Source organism: Mobula hypostoma, chromosome 12 (genome assembly GCF_963921235.1).
Source record: "Mobula hypostoma chromosome 12, sMobHyp1.1, whole genome shotgun sequence".
NCBI lineage: Eukaryota > Metazoa > Chordata > Chondrichthyes > Myliobatiformes > Myliobatidae > Mobula > Mobula hypostoma.
Genome location: NC_086108.1, coordinates 70,924,146 through 70,942,834, shown reverse-complemented (window position 1 = coordinate 70,942,834; position 18,689 = coordinate 70,924,146). Strand labels below are relative to the sequence as shown.

General features: G+C 38.3%; 1 protein-coding gene across 1 annotated transcript; it reads left to right on the top strand.

The window, feature by feature from the left end:
- Nucleotides 1–4: 4 nt before the first annotated feature.
- On the top strand, nt 5–18,059 carry tmem53 (transmembrane protein 53). The gene is made up of 3 exons (XM_063064374.1): nt 5–143; nt 5,503–5,594; nt 16,882–18,059. Exons 1-3 carry the CDS (start codon nt 89–91, stop codon nt 17,572–17,574), a joined length of 840 nt encoding a protein of 279 aa, XP_062920444.1. The 5' UTR covers nt 5–88; the 3' UTR covers nt 17,575–18,059.
- Nucleotides 18,060–18,689: the final 630 nt, after the last annotated feature.

Sequence of the window (18,689 nt, the reverse complement as noted above, 5' to 3'; positions counted from 1 at the left end):
GACTGAGTGGTTGTTAAGGAAGTAGCGCAACCCCTCTCTGAATTGGGTTATTTCAGGTTGACTGCCGTCTTAAGCCTCCCATTCAACCATGCGCGACTCGGAGCTGGAGTACACCATCGTCTTTCCTGATCCCACCGTCTCAGGTAATTCAGGTCGCAGCCTGATTCGCTTTGATCTTTTTTACAAGGTAACCTCTTCATGCGGCGAGTTGCGGAAACAGAGAAATAGCTTTAGGCAGTTAGCAGTTCATCAAGGATCAGAATCAGATTTGATATCACCGGCACATGTGGTGAAATTCGTTAACTTGACGGCAGCAGTCGAGTGAAAAAATGAATTACTGTACTGTAAGTTTACAATAACGGTCAAGATGGCGCCTGCGTACGAGGTTTCTTCGGTCGACAGCCATATAGTTCACTTCTTTTTTTCGTCTTTTACGTTTGTTTTTCATCTTGAATGTGTTTCTGGAACTGTTGGAGCCCCGTGATTTGGAGTTTGGAGATTGTTGGAGTGTTACAGCGCTCTGTAGTCTCTGAGAGAATTCCGAGTTGCAGAGGCTACGTGAGCGAGACTCATGACAGGAAGACTGCAGGATGGCCGTGAGCCGCCCACCTTTTGATCGCCGATGAGATCGCTGTACTATGGAGAAGGGAGCCTGCCTTTTGATAGCTAGGAGATTGCTCTGCTGCCGGAGAGGGAAAGGCCTACTGCTATACCAGAGAATGTTATCCAGGTTTTCTACATTTTGGATATGGACTTGGACTATATACGTTTTACAGTAGTATAGTTTTTTATATATATATAGTGTTTTTGCCAGAGCTTTTTCTGTTTGTGTGTGTATACAGGGAAGGGGGATTTGGGTGTTGATGGCCCTTTGCCATTTTCATTCTTTTTTCGTGTCTGGGGAGGAGGGATTTGGGGGCTGATGACCGTGCTGCCATTCTTTTCTTGGTTTTGTGGCTAGCTGGAGAAGAAGAATTTCAGAGTGGTATACTTTGATAATAAATGAACTTTTTGAACCTTCTTATTAAGTAGTTAAATTTTAAAAAAGTAATGAGGTGGGCTGAGTGCAGGTCGGTGGGACTAGGTGAGAGTAGCATTCGGCACGGACTTAGAAGGGCCGAGACGGCCTGTTTCCGTGCTGTAATAGTTATATGGTTAGTGTTCATGAGTTTAATGTCCATGTAGAAATTGGATGGCAGAGGGGAAGAAGCTGTTGCTGAATCACTGAGTGTGTGCTTTCAGGCTTCTGCACCACCTTTCTGACGGTACCCATGTGAAGAGGGTATATCCTGGGTGATAGGGATCGTTAATGATAGATACTGCCTTCCTCAGGCACCGCTCCTTCAAGATGTCTTGGATACAAAGGAGGCTGACCCATGATGGAGCTGACTAATTTTACAAATTTCTGCAACTTGCTTCAATTTTGTGCAGTAGCTCTGCCATACCAGACAAATCGAAGAGTCAAGGAAAAACTTTATTTGCAATATACATTTACAAGTATTAGAAATTTGCAGTAGAGTGTTGGCACAACATTAAACAATTATATTTTTAAAATTATATAAAATTAAAGTTTAAAGGAATAAAATTTGTATAAATACAAAAATAGCACTTGTAAAAAGTGTGTGCATGTTGTGACTGAGGTTATAGCTAGAGGGGAATAGGGGTAACTAGAATGGTTGATCAGATTACCTGCCTGGGGGAAGAAACATTTAAGATGCCATGAAGTTTTCGGATGAATAGCTGTATAGCACTTTCTGTAAGGGAGCTTTTGGAAAAGGTAGTTTGCTGGGTGGGTAGTGTCTGCAATGGTTTTTCCTGCCTACTTCTTTATCCTGGACACATACATGTCCTACAGTCATGGCACACTGAAGCCCATGACCTCTTCTGCTGACCTGACGGTTTGCTGTCGTTTTGTATATTGTCAGAGGATGCTGTACCAAACCAGACAGTAATGGCAGATGTAAGGATGCTGTCTATGGTGGCAGTGTAGAATTGAATCAACATATTCTGGGGAAGATGGAATTTTACCAACTGCCACAAGTACATCCCCTGCTAAACTTTCCTTAATGAAGGAGATATCATTCTGCCACATGAGGTCCTGCAAAATAATGATGTTCAAGAACCTGAATATTGAAACAGTGCTAACTGTAGAGTTGTTGATAATGAGTGGGTGCAGAGGAGATACATTTCTCTTAAAGTCAAAATGTATCTCCATGGTTTTGAGGGCATTCAGCTGCAAGTTGTTAGTCCAGTAACAGTGATATTGTCTGCAAACTGATGGATCAACAGAGATATATTTATTAGCATGTAGAGAAAACAGGAGGGGAGAGAACACACCCCTGTGACTGAGCAAGATGTGGAGATGTAGTTCATTGTCCAGGGCCAGGGGGCCTACAAACAGCACTCTCTATAGAGCATAGACTATTAGCCCACGGCGCAGGGCTGGTTGAAATGTTACGTTATTTGGCCAGTTTCAAACCAGACAACACTAGCTAAATTATTTAATCCAATGAAGCTTGCAGACCAGATTAATACTACCTGCTGGCATATCAAATAGCTCATCTGGGATGTTTGTGTACTCTGAGTCAGTATTCTCAGCATTGATATTGGCTGTTTGAGAACTCATTGGCAGGAGCTTTTAGACCATCTGTGTAAAAAAAGTATCTGAAAAAATATCACAGGCGTGTGAAGTCACCCAAGCGGTAGAAAAATAGTACAAATGTAAGACAACTGTCAAGCTTGTTAGGAATGATCAAAAAACATCAAAAAGAATGGCAGAAAGTCAGGGTGAACTAGAATCCATTCCTTCGCCTTTGATTTCTGCAACAGATGACTTGTTCACCTGCAACTCATTGGTATGTCTTTTCAGCTTATCGGAATTGTACCTGTGCTTTAGAGATCACTTGTGTTTTTAAAATGTTTGTAATTTGGAAATATTTTATAAGATGAAAAACATCTTTGTTTTAAATATGTTTTAAGAAGTTTATCTAACTTTCAACTTGTATCACTAAAATTACGTGAACTGTGTTTAAACTACTTTGTTAGCTGAAAGTATCCTCTCCTTGGTAGGGAGAAGGGGACTGTCCAATCAAATAGTGGGTAATGGCAGCTAAACTCACCATGGATGATAAACAGGTAGTGAACTGGACTTTGAAGAGTAGGTAGCTACAGTATAACCTCCCTTTAGTGAGGGTACTCATAGCTATTTACATACAGGACTTAAGATCTTAGTTTGAGTTTAGAACGTCACACTCAGCAAACCCAATACCATCACAGCTTAGTCTTACATACTGTTGTCAGAAAGGAAGTTTTTGATCCACCTGCAGATGGGACCTGGTACTTAAGTTGAGTTTAATCAATAAAAAACAGCATTACATATTATAGGAATGGGCTAATTAGCCTCTAAATAGTTTATCTTCTTAAAGGCTATTTCTCTGCACTGCCTATATATTTCAATCTATTTTGGTGACATTCTGTAATCATGCAATTATTCTGACATTATGTAAACTATCATGGTGGAGAGGGTCAGCACTTTGAATTCCAGGGAGTTATATTGAATGATCTGTCCTGAGCTCACAGCGTAGATGTAATCACAAGGAAGGGCGAGATTCCGCATGTCAGCAAACAGCAATAAACTTCTGCCGATATATTGTTGAAAGTATCCTAACTGGTTGTATTGTGGTCTGCTTTGGCTATTCAAATGCACATGAACGTAAGAAGCTTCAGGGAATAGTGGATTTAGCCACATTACACACATCCCTCTACAACATCGAATGCATCTACATGAAGCATTGCCTGAAGAAAGCAATGTCTATCACCTAAGATTGCCCCATCCAGGCCATGCCATCTAGAAGCTATCATCAGGCAGGAGGTCTAGAAACTTGAAGTCCCACGCCACCAGATTCAAGAGCAGTTAATTCCTTGAATCATTCGGCTCTTGAAACAACCTGCGCAACCCTAATCGATGTTCCAGTATAGCAACACCATAACCCCATTGACCACTTTGCACTACAGTGGACTTTGTCATTTTTTGTGTTCTTATTATTGTCTTTCTTCTGAAAATTGTATACAATGTTTAATCTGTGTTTATCTTGTTATTGTTGTGCCTGTGATGCAGCTACAAGTTAAAATTTTACATGTACTTTTGCATATGACAACCATCTTGACTTTGACTTCAGCTTCTTGAATATTCAAGTGGCCCCTCAGTTGAATACTGAACTGTGTCTGGAGGATATGGACGTGATGTTGAACAGCTTCACCGATGGCCTGCTCGGCTTACACCAAGTTTCAAGCATCCAACTTAGGAAACAATATATTTAGCATAATGGAATTTTACTGGGGGAAAATTCCCCTGTATAGACAAAATTACGTAACTTCTATTCTAGTTGACCAACTACGTACATCATCATGGGCCTGGGTTCCAACAGATGAAAAAGCAGTCATATAGGGAAAGGTGTTAGTGGACCTCCTAGCATCTGATATACAGCTGATTCTGCTCCTGTTACCAGATCTAACTGGTGACTAGAGATCTTAACTACCCTCGTGGTCCGGTGCCAGGAACTCCTGATTACTAAGATTCTACTAACAAAAATCAATCAGCTGAAATGTAAACTTCACTAAAGCAGATAGCACATTTCCAGCAATTTCAGGATATAATTCGGATTTTCACCATCCAATCTATTTTAATTTTCTAATGATTCACTGTCAGGTCAAAAAATGCATGGTCAGTACACTTAGACCATAAGACATAGGAGCAGAATTAGGCCATTCAGCCCATTGAGCCTGCTCTGTTATTCCATCATGACTGATCCTGGATCCCACTCAACACCATACACCTGCCTTCTCGCCAATCCTTTGATCCCCTGACTGATCAGGAAACGATCAACTTCCACCTTAAATATACGCATGGACTTGGCCTCCACTGCAGTCCGTGGCAGAGTATTCCACAGATGTAGAAACTTTCTGCCTTTTGTAGAAACTTTATCCAATCAGTTATCTCCTTTGATTTATCTTGTACTTATTGCTAATTTCCTTGTCAGATGAGCAATCCATTCTCTCCAGATACTGAATTTCTGTATTTCGTATCTGCCTACCTTGTAATATGATAGTTAACAAAAATTAGGATTTGGCAAAACAGAATTTTTGAGTATGTGCTCTGTTTGAACACAACCTAGTTTTTTTAATCAAAATCTCACTAATCTTCTACTTCTCTATTAATTTCTACCCTTTCGATTGTTTCGATTATGGATTGCTTTGCACAGTGTTACAGATTATACAAGTACATCTTTCAAAAACCTACAATCGGCAGGACAGACTTTCATTCCAGTAAAAGTTCAACTGCAATCTGAATGCTTAAAATGAGAAGAGAATATTGTAACCAACTGATTACTATTACATGTTCTGTATCAGTCCATTTTAACAAAGCTAGACCTATTCAGATTCCATTTTTAAAAAAAGTACCTGCATTGTTGAAAAGAGAATATCTGATTTTGTGTATTTTAGACCTAAAAGAAGACCCGGTGACAATCCTGTTGGGTTGGGCTGGCTGCCAAGACAAACATTTAGCAAAATACAACTATATCTACAAAAATCAGGTTGGTGTTGGTGATTATGTTTTTTCAAAATTGTTCAAGGTACACCTGTAGTTAGTATGACAATATTTTTCAGATCGTATGTGTATACATTTTAAAAGGTAAGTAAGACATTTGAATCCTCAAGATAAGTAAGACGGACATCCATTTTTCCTTCCTACAATAACTGTTGACATTCAGACAAAATTTCCAGAAATCCCTAACAAACAGTTAAGATCTGTGATGAGTGAAATGTACGGCAAATTCTCTGGCAGTGACTGGTTAGCTGCATGGTTATCAATCTGGAGCAATAACCCTGTTTTTCACTCATCACAATAGTAATCTAACCTGCTTAATGTTTGCAGTTTATCTGTTTTCATTTCAGTTCCAACATCTGCAGCAGTTTCCTTTTTAGGAATATAAGAGAGAGGAATTGAGTATATCATTCACATCCCTACTATATAAAGTTTCCACAAAAGGTTTCCACTGTTTCTTTATCTAATTGAATTAAATTGGTGTCCTCTGTTTACAGCCACTAGGAAATAACCCCTCTCTCCTTATTTACTCTATTTTGGGGAATTAAGATATCTTACTGATTTTTGTGTGCTTGTATAACATTTTCAATATTGGAAGAAAGCAGTTCAGGTTATTACCTGAAATTATTAATATACTGAGAATTTACAGCTTTTTTTGTTATTCTTAACCAGAATATTGTCCTTAGCTTCTAGAGACTGACAATCTTTCTTTTTAAACCTTTTTATTGAATTAGTACACAAAAGGTAAACCGTGTAGAAACTAATACACTGTTGCGATATAAATTTACAAGAGATATTAATACACGAAGAAAAGTAGTACAAACAGTGCAGTTTAGTTATAAAATAATGAGGTAATATAATAGTATACTAATTTTCCATATATATCAATAAAGAGAAGAAAAAACCCAAAAAAAGACCCCAAAAAAAAACCCACCGTGCAGCTAATCTAAAAAGTAAAGCAAAGCAATGGGCTAACTAGGTATCAAGTAGACTTAAACAGCTTAAAACAATCACGTCCTCAAACCCAACCTCCATTAAAAACAGTTAAAAAGCAAGAAGGGAATGTAAATATGGGTAAAGAGAAAAAAAAAGTTACATTAAATGAAAATGTTGAATAAAAGATCTCCAAGTCTGTTCAAATTTAACTGAAGCATCATAGAGATTACTTCTGATTTTGTCCAAATTTAAACATAGTATCATCTGAGAAAACCAAAAAAATGTAGTTGGGGCATTAATCTCCTTCCAATGTTGTAAAATACATCTTTTTGCCTTTAAAGTAAAAAATGCAATCATTCTACGGGCTGAAGGAGAAAGATTACTGGAAATTTTAGGTAATCCAAAGATAGCAGTAATAGGATGGGGAGAAATATCTGTATTCAATACCTTTGAGATAATATTAAAAATGTCTTCCAAAAAGTTTCCAAAGTAGGACAGGACCAAAACATATGAGTTAAGGAAGCTATCTCCCCATGACATGTCACAAAGAGGGTTAATATGAGAATAAAAATGAGCTAATTTATCTTTAGACATATGTGCTCTATGAACAACTTTAAATTGAATTAGGGAATGTTTGGAACAGATAGAGGAAGTATTGACTAGTTGTAAAATATGCACCCAGTCATCTGCCAAAATAGTGAAGCCCAATTCCTTTTCCCAATCTGACCTAATCTTATTGAATGGAGCTTTCCTAAGTTTCATGATAGTATTATAAATAATAGCCGTTACACCTTTCTGACATGGGTTAAGGTTAATTATAGTATCTAAAATATATGTAGGGGGTAACGCCGGGAAAGGAAGAAAGTATGGTACTTAGGAAATTTCTAACTTGGAGATATCTAAAAAAATGTATTCTTGGTAAGTTATATTTGTTAGATAATTGTTTAAAAGACATAAGGGAGCCATCTGAAAATAAATCCAAAAACCGTGATATACCATTGGTCTTCCAAATTTGAAAGGCACGGTCCGTAGAAGAGGGGGGAAAGAATATGTTGCCTAAAATAGGAATCGCTAGCCCAAATTGATTAAGATCGAAAAATTTTCGGAATTGTAACCAGATACGTAAGGTATGTTTAACTATCGGGTTACAAACCTGTTTATGGCATTTCAAATCGAAAGGAAGAGAAGAACCTAAAATGGAGCCAAGTGCGTAACCCTGAACAGATTGTAATTCCAATACTACCCATTTAGGAATGGATAGTATATCTTGGTCAAGTAACCAAAATTTCATGTGTCGAATATTAATTGCCCAATAATAGAATCTAAAATTAGGTAATGCCAAACCTCCATCTCTCTTAGCTTTCTGTAGATGTATTCTACCCAGTCTGGGGTTTTTATTGTACCAAATAAATGAAGAAATTTTAGAGTCAACTTTGTCAAAAAAGGATTTTGGAACAAAAATCGGTAATGCCTGAAATATATATAAAAATTTTGGCAGAATAAACATCTTAACAGCATTAATACAACCAATCAAAGTTAAATAAAGTGGAGACCATTTAAATGAAAGTTGTGTAATGTGATCAATTAAGGGTAGGAAATTAGTCTTAAATAAATCCTTATGTTTACAGGTAATTTTAATCCCAAGATATGAAAAATGATTATTAACCAATTTAAACAGGAGGTTCTGATATAAGGGAACTTGCTTATTAATCGGGAAAATTTCACTCTTACTGAGATTTAACTTATAACCCGAAAAAAGACTAAATTGTGCTAATAAATCTAAAGCTGCAGGAATAGATTTTTGAGGATTAGAAATATATAAAAGTAAGTCATTAGCATAAAGTGATACTTTATGAGACTTTAAACCACGAGTTATATCAATAATATTAAGAGATTCTCGAATAGCAATTGCAAGAGGTTCTAATGCAATATCAAATAATAAAGGACTAAGAGGACAACCTTGTCTGGTACCTCGAAAAAGAGGGAAAAAAAGGTGAATTTAAAGAGTTAGTACGAACTGAGGCCATAGGAGAATGATATAACAATTTGATCCAGGATATAAATTTCGAGCTGAAGTTAAACATTTCGAGCACCTTAAATAAGTAAGGCCATTCGACCCTGTCAAAGGCTTTTTCAGCGTCTAGGGAAATGACGCATTCAGGATCATTTTGTGACGGGGTATAGACAATGTTTAAAAGTGTACGAATATTATAAAAAGAGTAATGATTTTTAATAAAACCCGTTTGGTCTTCCAAGATAATATAAGGAAGTGTTTTTTCTAGTCTGCTAATAATTCAGAAAAAATTTTAGAGTCAACATTTAACAAAGATATTGGTCTATAAGATGCACATTGAGCAGGTTCTTTATCCTTCTTTAATATCAAAGAGATCGATGCTCTATAAAAGGATTCGGATAGTTTACCAAGTTTTAATGAGGCCTCCAGAACCCTGAATAGCCAAGGGATTAAGGAGGATGCAAAAAATTTATAAAATTCCGGGGTAAACCCATCAGGACCAGGAGCTTTCCCCGGGTTCATGGAAAAAATAATATTCTTAATCTCATCAGTGGTAAAGGAAGTGTCTAACATAGGAGATATATCGTGTGAAATCTTAGGGAAATCTAGGTTATCTAAAAAGTCATACATATGTTTAGAATCTTGTGGAGACTCTGATTGATATAAGGAGGAATAAAAGTCAAAAAAGGATTGATTAATCTCAGCTTGATCAAATGTCAGTTGATCTTTTTAATTATAAATCTGATTAATTTGAAATTTAGTAGAGTTAGTCTTCAACTGATTAGCCAACAGTTTACCAACTTTGTCACTATGTATATAAAATTCACTTCTTGTTTTTATTAATTGATTTGCAATAGAGGATGAAAGTAATAAACTGTGTTCCATTTGAAGTTCAGTTCTTTGTTTATACAACTTCTCAGAGGGAGCTGTAGCATATTTCTTATCAATTTCCTTAATCTTGTCCACAAGAACCAGCTCCTCCTCCTTCAACCTTTTCCTCAAAGCAGCAGAATATGAGATGATCTGGCCACGAGTATAGGCTTTAAAAGTATCCCAAAGGGTGTTTATGGATATATACTTTGTACAGTTAATTGTAAACAAGAGATCAATCTGTTCACTCATAAAGTTAACAAAATCCAAGTCCTGAAGCAACAGCGAATTAAAACGCCATTGTCTATTATTTTGGGTATTGGCCAATATTTTACTAGAAAGCTTAAGTGGAGCATGATCCGAAATGGTTATAGAGTCATATGCACATTTAACCACTGAAGAAGTAAGACGAGAGTCAATAAAAAAATAATCAATTATTGAATAGGAATGATGAACATGTGAAAAAAAAGATAAATCTTTTTCCTGGGGATGCAAAAAATGCCAAATGTCCGTCGACCCGGAATCTGAGAGAAATGAATTAATCAAGGTTGCAGATTTATTGGGTAGAGTCCGTAGAGGAGCCCAACGGTCCAATAATGGGGATAAACAAGTATTAAGATCTCCGCCCCAGATTAGTGAAAATTCATTCAAATTCGGGAACAAATTAAATAATGATTTATAAAATTCCAGACAGTCCAGGTTAGGAGCATAGACGTTAACCAAAACTACCTTTTTATTAAAGAGTAAACCACTAACCAATAGAAATCTACCATTCGGATCAGAAATAATATCGTGTTGCACAAAAGTGATTGAGGGATCTATAAAAATAGAAACTCCTTAAATTTTGGCATTGGAATTCGAATGAAAGTGTTGACCCTTCCAGAACTTAAAAAAAATGTAATCTGTCCCCCCTCCGCACATGGGTCTCTTATAAAAATAGAATATGTACTTTAAGTCTCCGGAATACTTTAAAGATTTTTTTTCCTTTTTATTGGGTGATTAAGACCGTTAGTATTCCAAGAGACAAAATTAATAATAGACTCCATAATCCCTAAAGTCAACCCTCAAATAAAGGAGGATTGACAATAGGTTCGACCCACGAACCCGGAAAGGGATCAGAATAAACAATAGATAATGGGAAAGAGAACGTGACAAATAGTTCAGTAATATAAGTAGCCCAAGAAGAAAGAAAAACTAAAAAGTGAAGCCCCCCCACCCTCCGCCCCGTAACCCCAAAGCTAAATCTAAGATAGACTAGCCAGAAGGAAGCGAGCACTAGATCCACCCCCATGACGTCCAATAGACGCTCACTAAAAAAAGTGTATATATAAAAAGATCAGCTAAAGTTATAAAACAGTAAAGGAGTAAAAAAAAGTACACCGATTAAAACAAAAACAATATAATACAAAGAAAAAACAGGTACATGTAAAGAAAACCGTTAACCTACAACAGACTGTATAATTAAACAAGAAAATGAAATATTAGCATAGACTAGCCAAGAAAACTACAAAAGGTACGTTTGAAAACTACAAAGTTTAAGGCCTCCAGGGTTATGTGTAAAATGATGCTGTGGGAATGGCCACCCAGAATCCCCAGGGAAGAAGAAAGGGATGACGCAGTTAAAAAAAGGTTTGGCAACCATATTAATTAAACCAAAAAAAAACATTTCTGCCCTCATATAAAGCAAAAGAAAAAAATTAAACCCAACAGATTAACTGCCTCTGATCAGACAGAGATGATTTAATAGTGCGATTAAGATGTTGAAGGCAGGTGTTGATCCAGGTAACTCTGGGCTTCCGAAGGAGAGTCGAAAAAACGGGAAGACCCATCAGACAATCAAATCCTCAAACGTGTGAGATAAAGCAACACTGGTTTTAAATCCATCTTGTAGAATTCCGACATCACAGATCTGTAATGGACACATTGATCACGAACCTGTTTACTAAAATCTTCCACCAATGGAAAGTGGAGATCCGAGAAATCAATGTAACCTTTAGGTCGAGCAAAGCGAAGCAGCTTCTCCTTGTCTTGAAAATAATGAAATCGTAAAATAACATGCTGAAGTTTATCTGACTTAGGCGAATATAATGGGACTCTGTGAGCCCGATCCAGTAGTGGTGGTTGATCAGGAAATAAGGTGGGAAATGAATCCTTTAAAAGTTGAGGGAAAAACTTTATAGGGTCATCAGATTCAGCAGCTTCACGAAGACCAAGAATCCTTATATTCTGCCGTCGCATTCTGCATTCTAAGTCAGAATTTTGGAAGGTCAGAAAGTCAAGTTTTTTCTTCATTGCAGTAATTGTTTCTTCAATTTTCCCCATATTGAGTTCATTCTGTTGCGTGGATACTTGGAGATTAGATATAGCAGTCTGATGTTCCGTGATAGATGTTTTCTTCTTATCAATTTCATCGATGATTTTCTGCAGTTTAGATGAAACTTCCACACGAATCAGATCCGATACAGCTTGCAAAGTTACCGCTGGTTCAATCGGAGGGGCGGGGGGGGGGGGTCGGTAACTTTTGGTCTAACCAGAGGTTTGCCGTCTTTCCCGTTCTTAGACATAGCAGACATTAAAAGCATCCAAATATATAATAGCAATCCGCTGCAAGGTATTCTAAAAGTTGGTGCCTTAAAAGTTTGCTTAAATGTAGCTGATCATAGGATAAAACTCAGAGGTAATGGAACAAGTCAAGAACACGACTTCACTCCATGAGCTCTACCGGAAGTCTCTGAGACTGACAATCAATGGAAACACTTATTATGTTTGTTTGCTGTGTTCATTTGATTCTGACAGCTCTCAGTTTGGTACCATATGTCAAAATTTTCATTTTCATTTTCTGTACTTTTACTATGCTGTTGTGAGTGAACCATTCCTCACTGGATTATAATTGGAGTATCACTTTAAATGGAGCTCAATTCCAAATTACAGCTGTCCTACGTAAATTAGGCCTTCCATAGGTTGGGTCAGCCATCAATGTTACGTCCTACACCATCAATCGATATACACCATCATTCGATATACAAGACAGTGTGCAAACTCTGCAGCACAATATTGAGGACAATCAGCTACCCTTGCAGCTGATGAATCCAACAGAACAGCAGAGACTGATACAGTTTTGCATCAGCAGCATCGCATGATAGGCCAGTCAGCATTCAACTCAATGTAGGACTGTCTTGAGGACTGCAGCTCTGGATTTTTCCTCGTGTTTACTCCCAAAGCCTCCTCCATGAGTGGGTATAGCCACAAGGCAGCAGAGGTTTGAGGTCAAAGTTTTCTTATTCCTAAGTGTGCTGCCAAGCACAACTAACAAGCCGTATCTGCCTGAGCGACTGGTTTTAAGGTGTCAGTAACCCATCATTACCCATTCTCTGTCAGTAGAAATAGTTCTGCCGGGCTTAGTAGCTAAAACGTGAACGTCAGGAGCCGGGTGTGGCTGCCAGAGGCTATTTGAGACACCTGCTACTGGGAGCATTTAATATGTAGTGGGAGCTTATTCACTCACCCCCTCCCCCAGCTACGATAACTTAAGGAACCTCTTCAAATAAAAATAGGATTATTCTAACCTTTAATATTGCTCCTCCTCTGTAATTTGTTGCTCATTTAAGGTAGATTCTTAAGGTCCTTTTATGATAGTATCACAAGGATGGTTTCAAGTATGGAAATTCAGTTATGTAGAAAGAGGAAGTTCATTAATGTTTATATTAGGCAGTTATTGGTGCATAAAATGTTTTGCCTTGAAGCAGATCCAATAATATGCTTTGAGGGGAAAATAGAGGAATATCAAAGCAGAGACATTATCTTTGACGTATTTTTCTTTGGTTTTGTGGAGCACGATTGTTCAATTATATTATGTGTACCCCTAGCTCATAGTTTTGTAGTAGCAATTCAGAAAGTAGCAGGAATGAAGATGTCTTACTCCAACTGTAAAGGGGTTTGGTTTGGTGGAGTGTAGTTTAATAGCAGAGAACGTATAGAGTAGACATTCTCACTCCTGAAATTCTCAACTCTCCACAGACATCCTCAAAACAGAAGCAAAACCCCAAAGAATGAATGACAGACAAAAAAACACAATAATAGCTCCAAAGACCCCTACCCTATCCCATGCACAAGCAGCATCAATTGTCCCCCCTTCTCCTCCCCCACTTGTTCTAGTATCAAGCATCAGCATGCACACAACAGTAAAGCTCCCAAAGAGAGACCATGGTCGACATTACATTAAAAACTAACTGTTCACTCCAACATTTCAGCATCCCCCAGGCGCGCGCTCCCTCTCCCTCTCCCATGATGGAGAGGCAGATACCTCCTTCCACAGCAAGAGGGGAGATGAGCAGTCACTGTTTCAATGTTACACTCAGTCTGAAGCATTGTTTTTGTTTTAAGCTCCCCAACTTGAGAATCAGCAGCAAACTCTCACTCACCATTGAGTGTGTGTGTGTGAGCGAGAGAGAGAGAGAGAGAGATCAAGTGCAAAGGCCTCCAAAAACCACTCACACTGTCTTCCACGTTTCAGCTCCCACTATACTTCAGTTCAAGACATCAGCAAGAATTCACATCCACAGGGCCACACAGGTCTGCGCCCCGAAGGTGCTTGACTTCAGGCCAAACCTGGACGTATTGAAAAATGCAGTCAATTGGCGAGCTCCAAGTACGGGAACACGCCATCGTGCAGGACCGCAGTTTGAGTGTCACCGTAGATCAAAGACCCTGACAGGACCCCAGCCCACCCTGCAAAGGAAAATAGAGACATTAGAAGAGGAAGTATTTAACTGTTATGGTTTTGGGTTTTTTTCTTAAAAAGGATATAGTTTCCACAGAAGAGTATCAAAAGAGTCATTGGACTGGTTCCAGAGATGATGTTCGTTTATTTACTGGACATTCTTTCGACAGAGGTGTACTTTCTATAGAGGTGATGCTATGGAAACCTATAAAAATTCTTGCAGGGAGGATGAGTTCTAAAACAGGCAGTCACTTAGAGGAAGGATAGGCAATTGGGACAGAGGTGATAAGAAATTTCTTCATTGAGAAGATGGGCAAGTCTTTGGAATTCTCTACACTGAAGGACTGTGAAGGCTCTGTCATTGAATTCATTCAAACAAGTTTTGAGTAGATTTCTGGATATTAAGGTAATCAAGGGACGTGAAGAAAACAGGAAAATGGCAGTGACATAGAAAATCAGGCAAAGGCTGTAAGGAATAGTAGGCAGGTTCAAAGGGCATCTCTATGATCTTCTCCTGCTTCTAATGTTTATGTTCTTAGTCCTGTTCATTTTATTTTTTATCCACTTGATTGCAACTCTCCTCAAAACGTAACATACCCCATAATCCATGTTATGTTTTCCCCAAAGATCTTATAAAAACAAGAGCTGATCTTTTGCACCTTAGCTTCTAAACTAGTTCTTTATCTTTTGGTCTGCTATTTAGTTTTGTTTTCTCAGCAGATTGGAAAGCAATCTGTGAACCAGAAATTTGCCAGGAGGCTTGTTAAAAGAGTCACCTGACTCCACTTTTATTGAGATAATCAAGGCAAGGCAATAAGCAGTGTCTATATGGACTTTAGTAAGGCATTTACTTTACTTCATACTTTATTGTCGCCAAACAATTGATACTAGAACGTACAATCATCACAGCAATATTTGATTCTGTACTTCCCACTCCCTGGATTACAAATATTAAATATCAAAAATATTAAAAATAGTAAAAATTAGTAAATATTAAAAATTTAAATTATAAATCCGTGCTAGGTTAAGATCTGGTGATCTCTTTTATTTAACCTGATTCCAAATAGTAGGTTGGCACAGGCATACAAGCACATGGAATTCAAGATGAGCTGGCTAAATGGAGCCAAAATTGGCATGGTGATAGATGGCAGAGGGTGGTGGGAAGATGATTTTCTGATTAGAAGTCTGTGATCAGTGTTCTTGCAAAAGAAGCTGTGCTGGAACTCTGAATGTTTATTGTCTGTATTAATGACTTGTATGTGAATGTGGGAGGTACGATTAGTAAGTCTGCAATGACACAGAAGGTAGTGATGTTGTGGACAATGAGGAAGGTTGGCCAAGGACAAGGATATTGATCAGATGGAAAGTTGGGTAGAGCAGATGTAATTAAAACCTGACAAAAGTTAGGTGATAAAATTTTGGAACACTCATAGGGTAGATGTGCAGTAAATGATCAGGTGCTAAAGAATGTTGATGAAAAGAGAGACTTTAGGTTTCAAGTCCCTAGTGTATGACATAAAGTATAAAAATTGTTATGTTATGTTGCAACTTTACAAAACACGGTTAGACTGTATTTGAAGTACTGTGTGAAGTTCCAGTCACCACACTATAGGAAGATGTGGTGAACTGGAGAGTGTGCAGTGGCAATTCACCAGCATGTAGCCTAGAACGGAAAAGAAAAGGTACGTCGCATCCAGAGTTTCTCCGGTTAGCGGACGATTTCCCTCCATGCCTCTCACTGTGGTGGGGAACCGCGTACAAGGCAAGTTACAGCAGTGGTTTGCCATTGCCATCTGCCGGGTGAGTTTCCAAAGAGCTCACCAGATCGTAACCCAGCACGGATGGAAAGCGTGCAGGGGAGCCAGCTGGATTCGAACTCGGGACCTCTTGTCCCGAAGTCCGGCACTGATGCCACTACACCACCAGCCGGATCTTTCTAGAACGGAGAACTTCATTAATGGAGACAGATTAGAGAAGTTGGGTATGTTTCCTTGGAGGCAAGGAGCTGAGGAAAGATCTGATAGTGATTGATGTATTATACGAGGCACAGAAAGGATAGATAGAATCATCTTTACCATTTACAGTAGTGGTGTCATAAACAATTGGACATAGGTTAAGGTGAGAAGGAGCTTTGAAGATGATTTAAGGAGAATTTTTTTTAATAGAGTGAATAGTTGGTATCTGGAACTTGCTTCCAGTGCAGGTGGTGGAGTCAGATACAACATCATAGTTTACGGACACTTAGATTGAATCTTAAATGATACAGGTCTAGTGTGGGCAAATGCGATTGGTGTAGATGGACAAGATAGTCAGTGCGGACATGGTGGGCTGAAAGACCTATTTCTCTCCTTATAACTCAATGATTCTATGACTGAAGATGCTGATCACTTGAATAAAGCTATCCAAAGTATAACAGATATGACTCTTTCATTAGGCTATTTATGGTAGGAATTATTTTCAATTGTTATCAACAATAAAAAAAACTAGTCATTTCCCACGTTGTAATTTCCACCACCACCCCCCCACTCTCCAAGCTGCATCCGAGAGGCTCAATCTTAGAGCATTTTAAACCAATGAACATTCCGTTTTTGCTTTATTTCTGAGATATTGAAAATCCTTGGTTATTATGGAAGTTGTGTCATCTTTTCATCTCTTAAACAATGTATTCACCAATAAATTGTAATGGATGTTTTCTATGTCATCTATTGAAATATTTTTTTTAAACTTTTGTTGCAGAGCTGTGCAGTTCTCAGATATCCAACTCCATGGCGCCAGATATTTTTCCCTGGAATCTTCAGTAAAAATCTCCATTACACAGCAAGAAAACTACTAGATCTTCTGTTTGATGTCGGCATAGAAGAGCATCCAATTTTGTTCCATGTTTTTAGTAATGCTGGCAGCATGCTATATTGCCACATTGTTAAACTTCTGTTTAACCAAACTGAAACTAAGTATGCAAAGTTAAATGTTGTAGGGACTATTTTTGATAGTGCACCTGGAGATAGGAACTTATCAGGTGGCATTCGTGCTCTGAATACAGTTTTGAGTCCTTCCATCAACATTTTTGTAAGGTGCTTTGCTATTCTTACTTTCACATTGACTGCATTCTTTCGGGTTTTGTTCTATCCAGTCACGCAATTTATTTCCCTGTCGTTCTATGATGCTTTGAAAGCAGAACCTTCAAGATGGCCTCAACTTTTCTTGTATTCAAAAGCAGATAAAATAATTTCCTACAAAGAGATCGAGGCAATGATCGAAGCTAGAAAGTTGTTAAATATTGAAGTGCAATCTATGGATTTTATCACTTCACAGCATGTAAGCCATTTTAAAATGTTTCCTGATAAGTATTCCAGCAAGTGTATCAGTTTCTTTAAGAGATGCATTCAGCTACATTTGACTGATTCTTTGAGAAAGAATTTAATGCAATGAGCAAGTCATAGCCCAATGCAGCAAATCGTTGTTCCAGTTAGCTTCAATGCATTTGGTTTCTGGGTGGGTGGGGTTGGCACAAGAGGGAAAGAGAAAGAAAGGATATATTGATCAGTGTCCTATGTCTGATTGTTATTTAATATTTGCTGGAACGTTCCCATTTTAATTTTAACAAATTTAAACAAGCTGCTGATGCTTATTATTTTGACTCTGATTTACAAAAGCTATTATATTAAGGTTTTGGAGGTTCTCAGCACCCAACCAGCTTGTCAGCATCTTCAAGAATAGGGTGACAAAGTGAGACAGACAGAAGTTCTTTTCAGTCCTTGACAGCTCTTGGCTCAGACATGTCAATTTAAGATGGTTTAATACCACTTCCTGTATAAGTGAAAAGTCGAATGAAATTATTGTTACTCTGGATCCGATGCAGCACAAAAAAAATCAGAATAAGATAAAGAACACAATAAACATAAATATATAAGATAGCTTGTATACATAGATTGATTGTAACTGACAGAAAATGATAAAGTAGTGGTGGTTGGGTGGTTTAGTGGATGGAGGTGTCGATCAGCCTTGCTGTTTGGGAAAAGTAACTGTTTTTGAGTCTGGTGGTCCTGACATGGATGCCACGTCACCTCCTCTCTGATGGAAGTGGGACAAACAGTCCATGTGTAGAGTCGGTGGGATTCATCATGATACTAGTCCTTTTCCAGCACCTCTCTGTATACATATCCTGACGGCGGGTAGACTGGTGCCGCTGACGTACCGGGCAGAGCCTTCCTGTCTGCCACTATGCAGTTTCTGTACCATGCAGTGATGCAGCTTGTTTGGATGCTTTCCACTGCACATCTGTTAGTGACACGAGTATGGCCATGCATAGTCCAGCTCTCCACAGTCTCAGAAAGTAGAGGTGTTGCTGAGAGCTTTCCTGCCTGTGTCGGATGTCTGGAACCAGAAGAGGTTGTTGTGTGAGATGTGCACTCCCACGATTTTGAAACTGCATGCAGTTTCCTCTGCTATGCCATCAAAATAAAGGGGGGTGTGAGTTCTCCGGAAGTCGATAACCATGGCCTTTGTCTTGTTGACATTGACGAAGAGCTTATTTTCCTGGCACC

Excerpts from the sequence above, each read along its gene's own strand:
- tmem53 (XM_063064374.1), top strand. The coding sequence starts at position 89 with ATGCGCGACTCGGAGCTGGAGTACACCATCGTCTTTCCTGATCCCACC. Across the intron at positions 144-5,502 it reads TCCTGATCCCACCGTCTCAG|ACCTAAAAGAAGACCCGGTG; the intron begins GTAATTCAGGTC and ends TGTGTATTTTAG. Across the intron at positions 5,595-16,881 it reads ACTATATCTACAAAAATCAG|AGCTGTGCAGTTCTCAGATA; the intron begins GTTGGTGTTGGT and ends CTTTTGTTGCAG.